Source organism: Pezoporus flaviventris, unplaced genomic scaffold (genome assembly GCF_033815535.1).
Source record: "Pezoporus flaviventris isolate CSIRO_AGI_PZ_B2104156 unplaced genomic scaffold, CSIRO_AGI_Pfla_v1 ptg000131l, whole genome shotgun sequence".
NCBI classification, from domain to species: domain Eukaryota; kingdom Metazoa; phylum Chordata; class Aves; order Psittaciformes; family Psittacidae; genus Pezoporus; species Pezoporus flaviventris.
The window spans coordinates 792,547-809,838 of NW_026892679.1; the positions used below are offsets into that span (position 1 = coordinate 792,547).

Sequence of the window (17,292 nt, forward strand, 5' to 3'; positions counted from 1 at the left end):
AGGCTATCTCAATGGGAAAAAATATTCTGATCTAACTTCTCACTTACTGTAAACTGATGTCAGGTGGACAAAACAAAGTGACACAATTCATGGCAAGCAAAATCTGTTCCTAAGTGTGTTGAAACACATTCTTTCCTACATGAAGCGGAATGCCAGGAAATGCAGTAAACAGCACATAACCCTCGTTAGCCCACATCTACCAAATGGTAAATTACAGGCTCTCAGACTCAGATTATTTATTCTCTGACCTCATTTAATGAAGTCATTCAATAGGATGACATGCAGAATTAGGTGTAAAGTAAGTAAAGGTGTCAGAATGTGCCCCCAGATCATTGCAGATTGGTATTTCCATTAAAAAGACCTAGGTGGCAGATTGAGCATATCCAGCAGCCTTTCAGCTTTAGAAATGATGACTCAAATTCTGCCCTCTGTAGAAAAACTAGTTCCAGACATCTATGAATGCATATAAATAAAACCAGAAACTGGTGAGTTAATTTTAGAAGTGGAAATCTGATTTTTCTGGTATATGACCAGAAAAAAAGAATAATAATAAAAAGAACTTTCAAATGCCTGAAAATTATCTTTAGCATATATATATATATATATACATATATAGTTTCTTAGAACTGCAGCTGGGCCACAGATCTGGCATATCGATTTGGGCAGTTTGTTCATCAAGATCCAAGCTGGCTACATGCAGATCTGTACTTATTTAGCTCCACAACACTGCAGCTTTCAGCCCTGTATCTGCCTAAAGATATGTCCCTACCAAAAGCTGCGGATGCCAGCTGCTGACAAGCTGTGTACAGCTCCATGCACTGGTTAAACAGACATGTATTCCACTGTAGAGTACACTTTTTAAAGCATGGCTAAGCTTGTCATTGCAGTGTCACTTTTGAATGAAAATTAAGGAAGATTCAGTATTTTTTTAATCAATAAACAGGAAAAATAGAAACAGAGAGTCACACTGGCTGAAAATCTATGCAGTGGTCCTTGGTAGTGGACATATAGGCTACTGTCCTTGCAGACGTGCAATAATCTTTGTCCCACTTTTTGTTTCATCTTGATCCCAAAAGAAGCACAGAAATTTGAGATTTGCCTAACATTATGCAAAGAAAAGCAAGAGAGGATTTGGGAAACAATCCTTAGCAATTTTCTTTGGGATTTCCGTTGTGTCAATCCAAGAAGAATTTAACGAAGGATAAAAATAGAATCTGAAAGAACTAAAATTCACATAAATGCCAGATATTAACCAGGCAGCTAGCCCCTTGTATGGTCAAAATGACACAGTTTCTGTAGTGCTTATATTTTTCTCAGTGCTTGCATCTTTCTATCTAGAGCTGGCACATATAAATGTCATAAAAGTTTAACTTTCTATTTTCTTAACTTTATGAAATAACCCCTATTCACTGCTTGGGCAAACACATTTTAGAAAGAAAGTTAACATACCCCCCACAAGCAGTATTTACTTTACAATGAATCAAAGTATGAAAAAACTGACTTAAATACTTAACCTTTTCCTACCAGGTGTCAACTTACCTATCACAGGTTTTTTATTATCCAAGCAATTTATCAATCATGGTCTAAATAAATTTGTTCTGCACTATTTAGTACCTTTAATAAAACATCCCCCTTTTTATGCGGAACCAGCTTAATTCAATCTCTGCATTCCTATATTACATGCTAACATATAACATACTATAGTATAACATATATACTAACATACATACTAACATAAGCTACAATACATACTAACTCATTTACTCAAGTCCAGAATTCAGCATATCACATTAGCTTATAAATGAGAGTCTGAGTTTCTCAAGCACAGTAGCCAAATACCAAACATGTGAGTCAAATGGGATCAGTGGTGTGGGAGGCTTCCTGCAACACGTAATGCAAAAAAAGAAAAGCAAGCTCTGTGCATATCTCCTGGGACAGGGAGAAGGAAAAGCGGGAGGAAGGAATATGCCCATGCATGGAGTGTACTAATGTAACTTAGTGTGCTCCAAGACCCCTTTTCCAAAAGGGTATTTTGGAATAGCATCTGAGCCAAGGGTCTAGCACCTTTTTACAGCAGGTCTGGTTAAGGATGCAAAAAAATGTTGCCCCATAGGGAAGTGGGGGAAGTCTGAAGTGTTGCAGATCTGGTGTGAGCAGAAAGAAGTGATCACCTCTGAGTGCCCAACACAGCTGAGAAGATTTGCTAACCTCAGTCACGAGTGTAATGCATGGCTGGTTACATGGCTCAGATGATGGGCAGTAGCTTCTTAAAATAAGGCAATCCAATCTCCTTCAAGAATATGCCCAGATGTAAAGACACATAGAAAAATTAAAGAAAGCTAGTGGTAGAAAAGTTTAATCAATACCATTCTGACAGCAAATGAAAGATTTTAATAAGCATTGCAGCTGTTTCTGGTGGAAATGATACTAGAGAGCAGTTTGCTTCCACACGGATCACAGTGTGGGAATGAAGGATATTTAATGGCTGTTGGGGGCGTGTGAGCTGAAGGTGCTCAGCAGCTTGCCAGCTCCTGCCCTAAGCAAAATATTAGACTCCATATGCTCTTACTTGCCTTGCCATAATGACTCCAAAATTTGTGTTTGCTTTGCTGGCAGGGCTGCTGTGTAATGGCAGAGGATTATATCTAGGCCCTGTGGATTATTCAAGAATGTCTGATATCCTCAGCGTGACTTGCTGTTACCTCACATCTGATGCCGTCATTGCACAGATTTATTTTGGCTGAATAACTCTGATATTGCTTGGGTTTAGTGCCAGAATTGCTTAGCAGAGGAAGTTCCAGACTGCTGAATTGCTTTCTTAGGTCTCCGCCCAGCTCCTCTGTAGTTTTTCAATTCCTTATTTAGCCACTGATAATGAGATAATGATACAAAAAAATTCTCACAGTTTGAGTGGCATAAGTTGCTGGACAAATAAACTAATATTTTGCTTTCCACTTATGGATTACATTTTTGCATAACCATGAGCATGATTCTGGTTTTCACTTACCCTAGTGTAAATCAGGGGTGGCTGCACTATCTCCAGTAAGTCTATATGAGCAAAAACTTAATGGGAAAGAACCAAGTACCTTAAGTCACATAGTGATTTGTAGTGTTTGTTTCCAAAGGTATCCTTTACAGTCTCTCATAGCAAGTGTGCTAAGTGTAAAGACTCCCCTACCCTTGCAATAAGTGCAGTAAGCATCTAAGACACTCAGATCATAATTATTCCGTAGGGAAACACTGCTTAAAATATCCTGAATAAGGTGCCCTTTCCAAAGTGTCTATGTCATTTAAGATCTTCATATTTCATTTTGTTACTGGCTTTTAGAAATGTATATTCTACAAAAATAAGGGAAAAAATAACTTAATTCCTTGGCAACATGTACTGTTTAAGTTTGTTTGGTTTTTAAGATCGCATCCAAAAAAGATCAGCCATATTCACAGACAAGCCAAAAGCTTCTGATGTTGTTCCAGCCACCCTGCTGCTAAGTTATGTTTTCATGTGAACTGTTATTGTCCCAGCAGACCAATGAAGCTGCATTAAGGAGCACTGTGTTTGAATTGATAAAGCTCAAGATACCGTTTTGCCAAAAACCCAGCTCCAGTTAATACCTTTACCAGTACTCTCAGATGTATCATTCATAAGATGCAATTTATGTTTCTCAAAACCTAGACAGATTCAAATGCTAAGTTAATACATGAAAGAAAAGCTCCTAAGACCATTTTAGTCCTCAGTGGAAATACTTACACTAGGTGATCATACAGACAGACCTAAAAAGTATTGCTACCTTTGATTTTAAAGTAACTTTACCATGACACATGTGAAGTTTTCCCCTGGATTAAAATGCAAAGCATTTCTAGACTGTTTTAGGACATATAATCCTAATAAGTACATGAGTCAAAATGTGCTTCAAAGGAGATATGTCCCACTACACTTTTCTCCTCTAGCTATGAAGTGTGCTTTTCTGAGGTGGCTGGGAGGAGGGAAGTTCAAAGTAGTTCAGGGCAGTGAAGGCTGGAAGTGGCACTCCAAAGGCTTAGGTAGACGCCACTACACCAAATATTCTGCTCAACTTTCAACATCCATGATTGCAAGACACCAGTTTGGTGGGTTTTGTTAAAAAAAAACAGGTTTCTTTGTAATCAGGTAACTGCAGCACCTAGCCTTGGGAGCAGGATTTTGGTCTTTGTACATTCATTTGGTTCTTTCAGAGACACACCACTAGTCTGTCTTCCCACCATTTCAGGCTGAAAACTGGAGCTCCTGTTATGCTCTTTATGCCTTTAATTATACTGTAATAATTAGTTAGTTTTTCTTGTGCATTTTTTTTGTCTGTTTGTTTAAACCAAAGCCCACCATGACACATTGGGTTTACTTGCTCTAGCTTTCTCTGCTAAATAGCGCTGAAAATTTTCCTGTAGAAAGAGAGTGGATGGTCCATGGGTTGGAGCTGCAGCTGAGATAGGGTTCAGTTCTTCAGGCTTCCTACATGGCACTAGACAATGCACTTGGCTGGCTGATTCACAGCCTGTAAAACACCGACAATTTATTCTCTTGTCTCACTGGAGGAGTTTGGATATGATGGTTACAAAAGCCCATGAGGGCATTTTATAAAGTTTCACATTCTGGGGGAGGATTTCCTTACATGGCATTGAATTAACTCACAGCCATAATCTGGCAGTTGGGTGACAGGCTGACACTGAACATAAATTAAATCTAAGAAAGTCAGGGTTATAGCAAGAGCTCTAAAATAGCTAACCTTTTTGGCTAGTCCCTAGCTTTTCTCATTCAGATAGTTGCCAGTCAAAATGAATAAGCATGGCCTTCCCATCATGAACAAGATCATACCTTGTGGGAGATTTGTTATTTTAATTTTCAGATAAGCAGCCTTATTTGAGGGACTCCTTTCCTTCTTAATGAGTAACCTGCTCAGCTCTTTCAGAAGTTTGCACCACCAAGCTCTGTCTCGGCTTTCAAAATCATTTGGAAATTTCAGCCATTCCTTTATCTCCAAAAGGCACACCAAGTGGCTGAGGTAATTGCTTGGATTTGGCTTTCCAAAATAGTCAACAAGCACTGTGTTTAATGAAGCACAACAAAATAAACTACTGATGCAAACAAACCTTTACTGCTTGACTGCCTTATTGTCTGAAGGCCGATAACGTTTTGTACCTAACTAAAGGCAGGAAATAATTTACTAGAAATACATCTATTTAATTTGCAGGGTTAAGGGTTTCCTTCTGGGGAAAAGGAAGCATGTTTTTAGCATGTTTAAATAAGCTTAAAGTACAAATCTGTCTCGTCATTTTTTGACACTTGCTATTTCCACTGTGATTTTTATTTTCTTTCATTCTGGCTGCTTTCCTGTCTGATTGCTTCTTAATGCAAGACTAATGAGGCAAGTAAAAAGAAAACGACCACAACCAAGGAAAGATGTAGGGACTGACAGACTGGATTCTCTCTGTGCCATTTCATGTTAAAGTGAAGGAACACTTTTTGCCTGATAATTATCACTAAACAAGCTGAAACTATGACTGCAAAGCTTACTGCCTATTGTCCTTCCCCTCACATCCTCCATATGAATAGCAGTGCATTTTTTCACAACAGGAGACAAATTCTTAGGAATCTTTATACGGAAAGCCCCTAAAGAAGTCCCTCATGTGGAGGTTCTGTTATAATTAGATAGCTCAGCTAAAAATTACATCTCATTTTCCTGGCAATTACCTAGCTTTATAGGTTGGTTGAGCTACAAGATCAGCACAAAGTTACCGTGAGTATATGGATCAGTTCAGAAAACCCTGATTTGTGGCTTATCCTGTTATACAGCACCAATTCTGTTACATGAGACACTCGTGGGAAGTTCGAAAGGGATTGCATTTCCTTTCAGTACAAAAAAACTCAGAGACATTACTGTGAAGATTTGGCAATGTCTGAAATACTTCCATTATGTTCACCTAGTATGTAAACATGTTTATACTTTGGGAAAGACAAGAAACTACCATATAGTATAAGCTCTGCTTCACTTAATTTCACCCCAGCCCTTCAAAGGGTTTTTCTGTTTAATTTTATGAATGGCAGCAGTCTGACAGAACTCACCAAAAGTATTCATGAGGTTGAAAACTTCATTCAGTGAGTGCTTAAGCACATATCTTGCTTTGAAGACATATATGGTGCCCTAAACTCTATAGGGTAGATCACATGCACCATACAGACACATGACAAAATAACTTGGCATGTCAGGAGGGACCAAGCTAAATGTGTTGGTAAATCTTTGCTGTGAGAGATTCTAGTCTGTTTGAAGACAACTGCTATCTTCAAACTTATGTAAAAGTGCACACATATGTAGAAGTACACGCAAAACCCACATCTCATGAGCCTGATAATTTTTGGATCATGGCTTCCCTTGAGCCCTTAATCTGAGCTTTATTTGCATGGGATTTGGGAAACTGGCAGGATTTAGATGAGGCAGGCACCCAGCACACTGTGATCAAGACAAAATCCCAGAAGGACCTTTGCTAACAACCTTTGTGAAAGATTTCACTTGAAAGAGTTTTTTTGGTAACAGAGCAGTGGGATTTATCAAAAAACTCTTTGATTTCCTATGCAATAGTTAGAAAAAGAAAAGACTCTGAATAACATAAACTAATTTATATCTATTAATATCCACAAGCACTGATTGATTGCAGATTGAATAAGCAGTAACATCTAAGGAAAAATAAACTTGGGAAGGAAATTTAAGGAGCACAAACAACACAAGTGAAACAGGCCAGCTGATGGAGCTGAAACATAAAAGCAGTATCAATCCCACATTTGGGTGGAGTTGATGGTGTTATGGAGTAGATGACTAACTTTTTGTCATTAATTTAAAACAATACCGTAGTATGACTTCTGTAAAACCACTAAGCATGGCAAGGAACACCCACTAGATGGCAATGTCTACTCACTTCCGAGTCCAGCGACTAACTACGAGCAGTTTTAATAATTATTCAGAAAATTTGCCTTTTATTAACTCTTTAAAAGCAAATTGAAGCCAGTGGACACAACTCCATTGACTTGTATCCGCTCTGTAGCAACTCTCCTTAGCGTAAAAACTTCCATCATCACACACAGTACAGTTCAATTCTGCAGTTATGCAGTGCTTTCTTGGCTGTCAGAAAGCACCGTCGCACAGAGACTGAAAAATGAGTGACAAAAACCTGGTGAAATGCTCTTGCTATTGGCCAGGTGTTTTACTGTGGAAGCAAAGAATTGTAGAGTGTTACATTTTGGTTGGTATAATACATGTTCTTTGGAAATCGCACTAATATAATTACATATTATCAACATGATGGAAATTGTGTTGGGGTGTGACTTACTCTTTTTGTGCACAACTACCAGGAGAGCCACTGAAAAAGGGAAAATCCTGCACTTTGTCATTTATGTCAACAATTACTACAAGTTTGAAGCTGTCCAAGAGATTTAGCCCAGAGCCAACCATAACGAGGCTCTGAAGTAACTGTTGACCCTCCTGGTAAAAATGAGACAAAACCCTACTTTGTCCAAGAGGCTCTCCTTACTGCCTGAGACATACTGAACTAAAAACATACCTGCCATTAATAACGTTATATAGTTCTCCATTTAAATGCAGGTCAAATGAGCATCTTACAAAGAGGCTGTAATGACTGACTGCAGCACAAAACCAAAAAGTTTGGTAAATTTAAAATCTCCTTCCCCAAGGATCCTGTGGGACATGGGTACAATGAGCTTTTTGTTTGCAGCTGACTACAGTACTTTTTAGTTTGCTTTATTTAACCTCCCGAGGCAGGCCCCTTCCCTACAATACTACATGCCTTTTTGAAGATTTTCGTGTTCAATAAAGTTACTCTTTATGAGAGGGGTGAAGTTTCATATTTGCTTGAGTTAAAGCATTCTGATTCACTGACCAATAAATGCCTGAAAAGAGAGGGCTTTATTTTTTGCCAGAATTAAACATTAAACTTCTGTTTTGTTTTCCTCTTGGTTTTGTTATTTGTTTTTTTGTTTTGTTTTTTTTTGTTGTTTTTTTTTAATGTAGCTACCTAACAGTGACAACTTGAGGTCTAGCATTGCAAAACACAAAACATAAATGCTCCTATGCCGAACAGAATTAAAACTAACATAGAGTCTCTGACAGTTTTAAAAGTGGCAATATGCCCCATTACTTTCCTAGCTGGTAGCATTCTCCAAGTGACAGACAATCTGGCCACAGACACTAGCCAGCTCCTTATTACAGCACTAATCTTATGTAATGGGAGTGAGCTCACCACCCTACAAAGCACTAATTATCAACAGCATTTTCCAAAGGATAAGAATAACTCCCCTTGTGAGACAGAGGCCCAAGGCACAACCCCAAGTAGCTGTATGTGCTTAATCCATAACATGAATAGTTCCAAAGGTCTCCTTTACCGGCTGTGCCTCCTCACAAGGGTCCTTAACACCAGCAATCCAAATACAATGGAGAAGCTGCCAAAAGCAGCACCATATTTTTTCTATTTGGATGGGTGTACTTTACAGCTGGAAAAGCTAATATTCACAGAACTAAGGGAATTATTTAATTTCCTAAGATATTTTCAAATGTCACATTCTGCTCACTCTTCCTTTGATCAAGCCAATTATTAAATGTCTCTGCTGATAGTGTAAGTTTTGTTATTTTTGTAGTCTGAGTTACATCAAATTGAATGTATACTAAGATCCAAGTAGGCACAGACAAATTCCTCTTTTAGCATAGTTGTGTGAAGATTTAGGCTTTGCTTTCTTTTCCCGTGTCATTGTGATATTTCCCAAAGGTACTTGCTTTTATTGCTTAAAACTTTGTATGATAATTATGGGATGAAAATTCTCTGTGATTCATCTTTAAAAGAGTTGTTCACTATCAAAGAGAAAAGTCTAAGAAAAGTGTAAGTACAATTTGGTTCTGTAATTTTTATTAATGTAAACAAAGTCTTACATATATCCATTTTCATTCTTGTGTAGATTGTAAATCAGAGGAAAACTTATGCTTTCTCACACAAAATGCCAATGGAATGGCCCAGAAACTACAGAAAAAAAAAATGAGATCCAATAAAACATACCCTTTCAAATGCTATATTATTTTCTTCTGCCTCTTGCATCTGTCATTGTAATCATACTTGAAAGGTCTTGAGCAGAAATTAGCTTGATTTTCATCAAGTAATGAATAATGATTTTCAGGAAGTAATGAAAAATGTCGGGATGCTGTGAGTTCTCTGAACACACTTTAGTACCTGTTCTCACTATCTTCACCTTTAAGATAAATTATCTGAAGTTAATGATTAGGCAGATATGCCAAACTTTGCAGCTTACATATTCCCTTCCTACTGGTCCATGCAATCTTGGATGTTGCTGGCATTCCCAGTCCATGCTTGTGGCAGTGGCCCCTAATCTCTAGTTCTCACTGAACTTGCACCACGAGTGAGGATCTAGGGTTCCCGAAAAAGCATTCACTTTTTATGTTGTACTAACACAGCTGCAATCAGCTCTTTTCCTTTAATATAAAAAGGTAACTGTTGCTGCTGCCAAAGTGTTTTTTGTGTGGTCCATCAATACGAATCCACCTCTTCCAACCACAGGAAACATTAAAAAATAATTTATTTCAAAACCAGAAAAAATCAAAGGAAAAACAGAAAAAAAAAGAAAGAGGGGAGGGGGAAGAAAAAGAAGAGAGAGAGGGCAGGAACACATTGTAGATGAGAAAAGACTGTTTCATGCCATAGGGATACAGTACAGCAAATCAGAACAAATTAGTTTCATATGGGTGGCCAGCAATGGATTCCACAGTTTAGTCTCATCTGAACACTGCACAGAAAACTTAATGGTTCTTGCTTATTTGATTCATGAAACTATCATCCCCTGATTCATGAGGTAAGGGAAATTTCCATAACCTCATCTGAGAATTAAAGTTTTCTCAGATTACTAGGCCAATGACAAAGGTGAGTTTATCACTTTTATTTCACATATACTGGCAAGAATTGTGCTCCCTGGATTTTGGAAACCAAAAGAAGTGAGACAGCACAATATTTATGTGCCAGTGCTGCATGTGACTAAAGCAGCTAAGTGGGTATGTGTATCCAATAGCTCACTGTAGTTAGAGACAACGTGCAATGCACTTGTAAGTACATTTATTGGTCTCCACTAAGGAAGTCATGTACGTGCTTTGTCCAACTATAGTATTTGATATTGGCTGGCTCTTAGCTTCAGTTTAAAAAATCTCAAGAAACACAATTTGGCATGAGCTGAAAAAGTCAAAAATTGAGTAATTCCCTTCCACTGAATTCATTGGTTGAACTACCTTTTAGGTGGAAAGAAAAGAAAAAAAGTTATTTGATTCCTTTTCCAAAAATTGCTAATAAAATGAATGCCAACACCTGGCAAAAGAGTTCCTTTCAATGGAATATTTTAGTTGTGGGTTTCCTTACATCCATGGGAAATGAGTACCAAAGTAATGCAATCCTTGTTCCAAAATCTCCAATGGTAGAGTCTGTGGTTCAATGATTCCTAATTCTTGGGTTGGTTTGTTTTTTTTTCTAATGGTTCAGAAAAAAAAACTGGGCCAGCTGCACACTAGGCCAACAGTTTCATCCACAACATGGTTTGCTGTTGCTGCTGTTTTTGTTCTTTTAACAAAAAAAAAACAAAGCATCAGAATTTTTTTTTCTTTTAATCCAAAACCTAATAAAATCATGTAAGCATGACTTTCAGATGATAGCAGGCTGTATTGGCAGAAAACTCGAACAAGTATCAAGGTAAAGATGAACGTACATCACTTGTAAATGACACAGTCTACCTAAGAATATAATGACTTTTCTGATAGTATCTCTAAGAAAACTCTTATACTTAAGGAATCCTCAGCAGATGAGAAAATTTCCTGCATGCCAGAAGTGTTGAATAGAATTGTGGGTAGATAATATAATGTTAGAGACAACATGGAGCTGGGCAACAAAGTTAAAAACAGCTGAATTACAGATGCGCCCTGATATCTAGAACACAAGAATTATTTAGATTTAGATTTTTGCTGTATGCATGAGCTGCCTCTAATCTCAGACATTCAATTTAGAACCTGAGTGTAGAGTGAATTTTGATTTTTATGATCACAAGTTATATTAATGCATTTAATGCTGTCATGACTGCTCTTCACTCGCAAATACATAAACAATGCAACATTTAAACACACACAGCATTCAAATTCATTGGAATTTTAAGACATATTCAGGAAAACACATTTGAGGCAGATATATTTAATATATGATATTCATATTAATTACTAAAGAAACAATAAATCACTGTAACCGGAAGAGTGGTTACAAAGTATGAAAAATGAGTTAAAAACTAGGGAAAAAGAGCAAATGAGGAAGCTACTCAGAACCATAATATCCAGAAACCATATGGAATAAGTTATGAGGCAAAGCCATTGAAACAACGAACATAAGTGATTTCAAGAGACACCTAAATTGTTTCCGAAGGAAGAGGCAGGGGGAAGTTGTTAAAAATAAAAGTGGAAAAAAGATCAATCAAATGAGAAATCTGTTTGACAGATGGTCTTACTTTGCTCTTAAATATCTTCATTTCATAATATTGAAAATTAAAGTAAAAATTTAATACTACATTTGCACAGTAGCCTGAATAAAATAAAAAAATAAATAAATCTCAGCCCTAATTTTAATTTCCTTCAACTAATTATTCAGTGACATACTAAATTTGTCTTTGGAATATATGAGCATATATCTTGTTTTACATTTCCCAGAGTAAGATGAGCTGCTGCTTCAGGCGTTATGTTTACACCCAAATTCATTTCACCTTATTTCAGATTCCTTAGTGAATCATAGACTCTTTGACCAACTACTGCAGATGGCCTCAACCACCCTTGAGCTCCAACGAAACCTAAACCACACTCAAGTGGATGCCTATTACTGCCAGTGTGGTGTAAGAAGACTCATGAGTAGACAGAAAATCACTCATCCAGAAGGAGTATAGTTCAAGGTCATCGTCCATCTTGTGCTCGCCAAGATACATGAGGACAGGTAAGATAAAATGATTAAATTAAACTCTTCTCCTGCAAAACTTTGTGGCTCCAAGAACAAATGAGTGCATTGGTACCAGCACAGATGCACTGAACCATCAGTCATGGCAACAAAATATTTCATTATCTTTCTTTTTTCCCCTGTGTTGTCACCTGACATAATGGTAGTTTCCCCAAGAAATGGCTTTTTTACAAGTCACTTTAGAGGACTTTAAAACTCTGTTTGTTTGCATGAAATGGTAATAAACAAAGCCTGTTTTGCCCTAGGTGTCTTTCTCCATAAGTTGTAGTCACATGGCATGCAGAAATGATCATTGCGTGCATGTGTGAGAATGTGCATATGTGTTTCCAGATGCTTTCTTTAAGAAGAATTCACAACTGGAAAAAAAATAATAAGCATGACCAGTTTGTTCATTCGGTTGGTCGGGTTTTTATGTAGTGTTTTTCAAAGTGTATTAAATAGTAACAAATCACCTGTCACTTCTACAAAACAGCCTGTTTTGAGTTGGAAAAAGCTTAATCGTTTCCTCTATCCATCAACTCTTTTATCTAGGTCAGTTAAGGGTCGGTAGAGAGTGTTCTCCCTCTCCATCTGGTGATTTTCCTTCTTGTTTTAAGGCAATAAGAGGTATCAACAGCACCTTAAATTTTTATGAACAGATTATTAGTTACAGGCCTCCTGAACCACCTAAGGATGGCTGTTTCTCTGTTCTAGATGTGGAGCTGCCATACAGACTAGAACAATCTCCAGAAGTACTTGAGAAGTTCCTTTGGGCACTTTCACAGACCCAGCAAACACAAGAGCTTGAATGTCATATCCTCATCTGAAAAAAACATGCTGTTCCATATACAGAACAGAGAGAATTGCCACGAGTCCTTGTACAGAACCAGAATAGTACAAGCCAGCCTAGCAGAGACCCTTAAACTGTGGTCTCAGACTTGACTTTTTTTTCTGTTTGGAAGCTTTGAGAGCTCCCACATATGAAATAGTAAGAACTAAGAATAAGATTTCAGTACTATGCCACCAAATAGTAGTTATCCCAGAACAAAAGTTTGCTGGCTGTTTGCTTGTGTGTATATTTAGTGACTGCATTTTTTAATACAGCTTCCTTCATTGCTAGTGAGAATTTGATAAGCCACCACAAAAAGAAATGAACAAGTGATTTAGTTTCAAAGGCATCTTACCAGTGGGCTACCATCAGTCCAGCGGAAATCACGCTCAAACATCTTGTCATTGAGGCCAATCCACTGGTAGTCATGCCCAATGCCTAAGGAACCAGAAGGATATTTTATTAACCTTCCCATAAATGGAAGAAATTTCACCAAAGAAAATGAAAAGAATTTGCACAGAATGAATCAGAGACCATGTTCTTAAGGTTCTCCCACTCATTATGCAAACAACTATTTACAGACTGGTTTTCAACTTTTCAATTTTATTTTGGGGTGTCTAGAAAAATGCAGATTCTTGCCTTACAGTTTATAACAAACCAGTCTCTTCCCTCCTGATGGCACCGCCCTAACAAAACAGATTAGTTTCCTACCTGAGTGCATTTGAGGGGAAGGAAAAAAAAAAAAGAAAAAAAAAAGGAAAAAAAAATAGAAGCACGTATTTTAATCTACATTTTTCAAGTTTTGTTTAAGCTATGACCAGTATTGTCTAAATTGTGCAACAAAACATATAGGAACTACTTCTTTATGCCTATTTCATACAATATGTGGTAGTGTGGTCATTGGTATCAGGTGCATAAACTATCCAAAACCTTCAAAATAAAAAAGGTTTCATCAGTTTTCAATGCCAAAACACTAGTTCTTGTTCTCGTCCTCAAAACCAAAGTGTTTTCAATGTAACATATAATAACTTAATAGTGATAGGGAGCTTGCTTTGGTTGCAAACGTGAATGTGAAGAACACAAAGTGTGCCTTTTAAACATTCTAAAAGTATATTTTAAGATGGAGATGTAAAAGGCTGAGTGATCAGGAGGATATTTCACTAGCTCTGAGCCCTCAAAGCCTGCTCTTGTTTGGAGGAATCCTAACAGTACATACGGTTCACAAAGGTCTGCTCCTCATGAGACAAGATGCTTGTCAAGTGTGCTCCCTGGAGACGGCATTCCCTTTCAGCTGTGTCCCACGTACGCCGATGGGCAAAGTATTTGTAGCACTGTCCTTGGAACTTGTGCCAGCCATAATCACAGGTCTCTGTGTCTGTGACAAGCAAAGAAATCACTGTCAAGGGGTGCAAAACACAGGCATGTTCCATGCAAGTAGATGGATTTTCCACAGGGCAAACATTCAAGAAGATAGACACCCATTAAGTAGTACAAATGCAAACCTTCAACACTCATCTTTGAGACCTCACTACATTTTCAGGTAGTTCTATTTAATCACTTTCAGTACAAGCTGCAAGAACATTACTTGTGTACGAAGTATAATTGCAACTGGTAACTTGTAAAACTCTTCCATTGATAAAATTGTGCTGTATGTGGACAAATTCAGGCTATCTTCAGTCCATAACTCTGGATAAATGAAATAACCAAGAAGTTTCATCAATCCCCAAACAAATCCATGCCTGAAAGCAACCTTTCCAGAAGTGTAGATACATTCTGGGTATGAAATTGGATTTGTTATTTTCAGTGAGTCAATATAGTCAATAGCCCATACCATGCTTTGGCTAAATGGGATCTTTCTGCATATAGTACAGAAAAAGCTAAATACTACAGAACATGCCAAGGATATATGACTGCAAATTCTTTACCAATACTATTTTTTAGGTTTGACCAGCTACCAACTGAAAGACAACTGTGTAATAATTTTTCTGACAAAACAAGGCAGGTTCTTATTTTGTAGCAGGAAGAGGACATTCACATCCTGAAGCACAAAGTGTAAATTTTTTTTTAAGACTTAAATCTTCCCAGATAAAAACTAAACTGTACATGTACATGAATGGGTTTAAAAATGCAAACTTATCACTTCAGAGGCTTACCAGAATTTCTCTGACAATTTCTGGTAATGCACTAACACTGAAATCATTGTCTTTATCAAAGTCTGGCATCAAAAAACATTTTCTGAAAGTCATCAGTACAGACATAAATGTACCAAATACAAACGCATAATGGAGCTTACAATGATTATCTCTCTTCAACAAATTAATCTGTAGAAAACTGCTTGTGCTTTGAGTAATCCCAGTTTTGATAAAGGAATGTAATCTATACTACCAACTTCTCAGTTTTTTATCTTTTCCCTCTTTGTATGCCGCATAAGGTACAGGATGCTTTAATCTCTGGCATCTAGGCCATTTTAAAGTTTAGTCTGCCTCTGGCCTTCTAGAACATTTGTTTAACCACATGGTGTTAACTAACAGTGCTATGTCCTTCATGAAGGCTCTTAAGGTTTTATTATTCATCTTGTTCAGAGACTGCCTTGTCCCACAGGAAAGAAGTCAGATAATAACAAGCGGCACTGCATGCTGAGAAAATCATGTCCAGAGAGCATTTCCAGGCTATTCTAATAAAGCTTTCCCTGACCTCTGCTAGGGAAGAAGTGCACAAGCCAGGAGATCTGCTGAAAGGCAAACAGGGGAGGCAAAGAGGCTGGAAAACACGAAACCTAGAAGACTCAGTTCAAAGAATGAGATATTATGGCCTTAGCATGAATCATAAATAATAAAGTTTCTTTTCTTAAGGTAGAAGATGCCAGACAGTGACATAGATACTCTTAGCTGCAAGTCATGCACTGCAGTGCACATACAACCCCTCTCTCTTATCATATATGGCACGTTATTTTCCAAAAGGGAAGAGCTGAATGACACCTGCACCTGTTTGTAGCCTAAATCTACAAAGACAGAAAAACCAGGTCTGAAGGCTACAAAATACACAGGAATTTTAGAAAGGGAAGAGAAGTTTTGGGGTTATTTTGGCTTGAGGGGGGGATTGTTGATTTGTTTGGGGATTTTTTCAAAGGATAGATGATAAGAGAGGAAGAAGGGATGAGGAAAGGGAGAGGAGGCTAGAGCATGAAAAAGGCAAAACAGGCAAATAAAAATGTGGGGACTGTTTCATCTCTGCAATACTTCATCCTGTGTGTATATCTTATTACATTAAAAATTCTCAAAGGGTGACACAAAGGTAAGGCCTTCACACGGGTATAAGTTTTTAATGCCTTTACTGAACCAATAAAAGTCTAATTGCAGGTGGCTATAAATTTTGTGACTCAATCACCTGTGAACAGAGTAGGTGCAAGCACTTACTAAATACAATACTCCATGTTCATTGTATATTTATCCAGGGAGGTAATCACACATTTCCGTAACCTTTTTCCAGAACGTGATGGAAAGACTGAAACCCTGCTTGCCATATTTATGGTGTTTTAAAAGTTGCCTGGCTAGTCTTAAAATTTATGACAATTTCCAGGCTTTCTTACTGATGTGTGCAAGGAGTTACTTACACAGCTTCTGTTCTCTGTAACTGGAATTGTATGTGTATAACAACATCTCTAAACACTGCATTAAGAAAAAAACCTCTCTGTAAGTTTAACACGTAGATACACTTTTTCAATAGCTGCAATAAGCTGCTGACAATAGGTCCATTGTCTTTAAAGAAATTTCATAAGCGTCTTAAAGAAAATAAAGACTGAACACACAGGTACTAGAACATAACGAGAGTCTTAGTGGTGAATTTTCTTTCTGACTGTCTGCCTTCAGCTAATGAACAAATGGCTAAGGCCCATTAGCCCACACATTTTGAGGAGAAATCCATTTCCCTACTAAATATTCAAAATAAACCCTTTTCAGCTGAAAGACATCAATTAGAGACTATCTGTTTTCAGAAAGTATCTTTGCTGAGACCTTCTCAAATACTTCCATCCCAAGCTACCATGCTCTGGGAACAAAGTGAATCAAATGAGACTGGAATAATCACAGACATTTGAACAATGAACTTGGTTTGTAAGGAAACATTCTTCCTGATGTTTTTAAAAAACATCTTTTTTTTTGTTTGTTTTCAGAGACTCAAGTGAACAGCTGTTTGTATTATCCCAAAGAAGCATGTCCCATAACAAACACACATGTGCCATTTTGGCACACAAGCCCATGCATGCAGCTGCATTTGGTAAACAGGCTAGCCTAGGTGTGCCTGCAAAGATCCTGCAGCCAAGAAAGCCAAACCTGAAGTTTAAGACAAAAACACTGTTCCTTGAAAGCAGGTAGACACCAGTTAGAATAGCAAAAGGAGAAAAAGGAAGG

The 17,292-nt window shown here is 37.6% G+C and overlaps 1 protein-coding gene across 3 annotated transcripts in view; it reads right to left on the reverse strand.

Annotated features, from left to right (window-relative positions):
- VCAN (versican) overlaps positions 1–17,292 on the reverse strand; it is a 107,106-nt gene that overhangs the window by 4,626 nt on the left and 85,188 nt on the right. For all 3 annotated transcript variants that reach the window (XM_061478714.1, XM_061478713.1, XM_061478715.1), the window contains exons 11-12: positions 14,100–14,258; positions 13,239–13,321 (exon numbers count right to left, since the gene is read on the reverse strand). In XM_061478714.1, the coding sequence (XP_061334698.1) occupies positions 13,239–13,321; positions 14,100–14,258 (242 nt within the window). The remainder of the gene's footprint in view (positions 1–13,238; positions 13,322–14,099; positions 14,259–17,292) is intronic.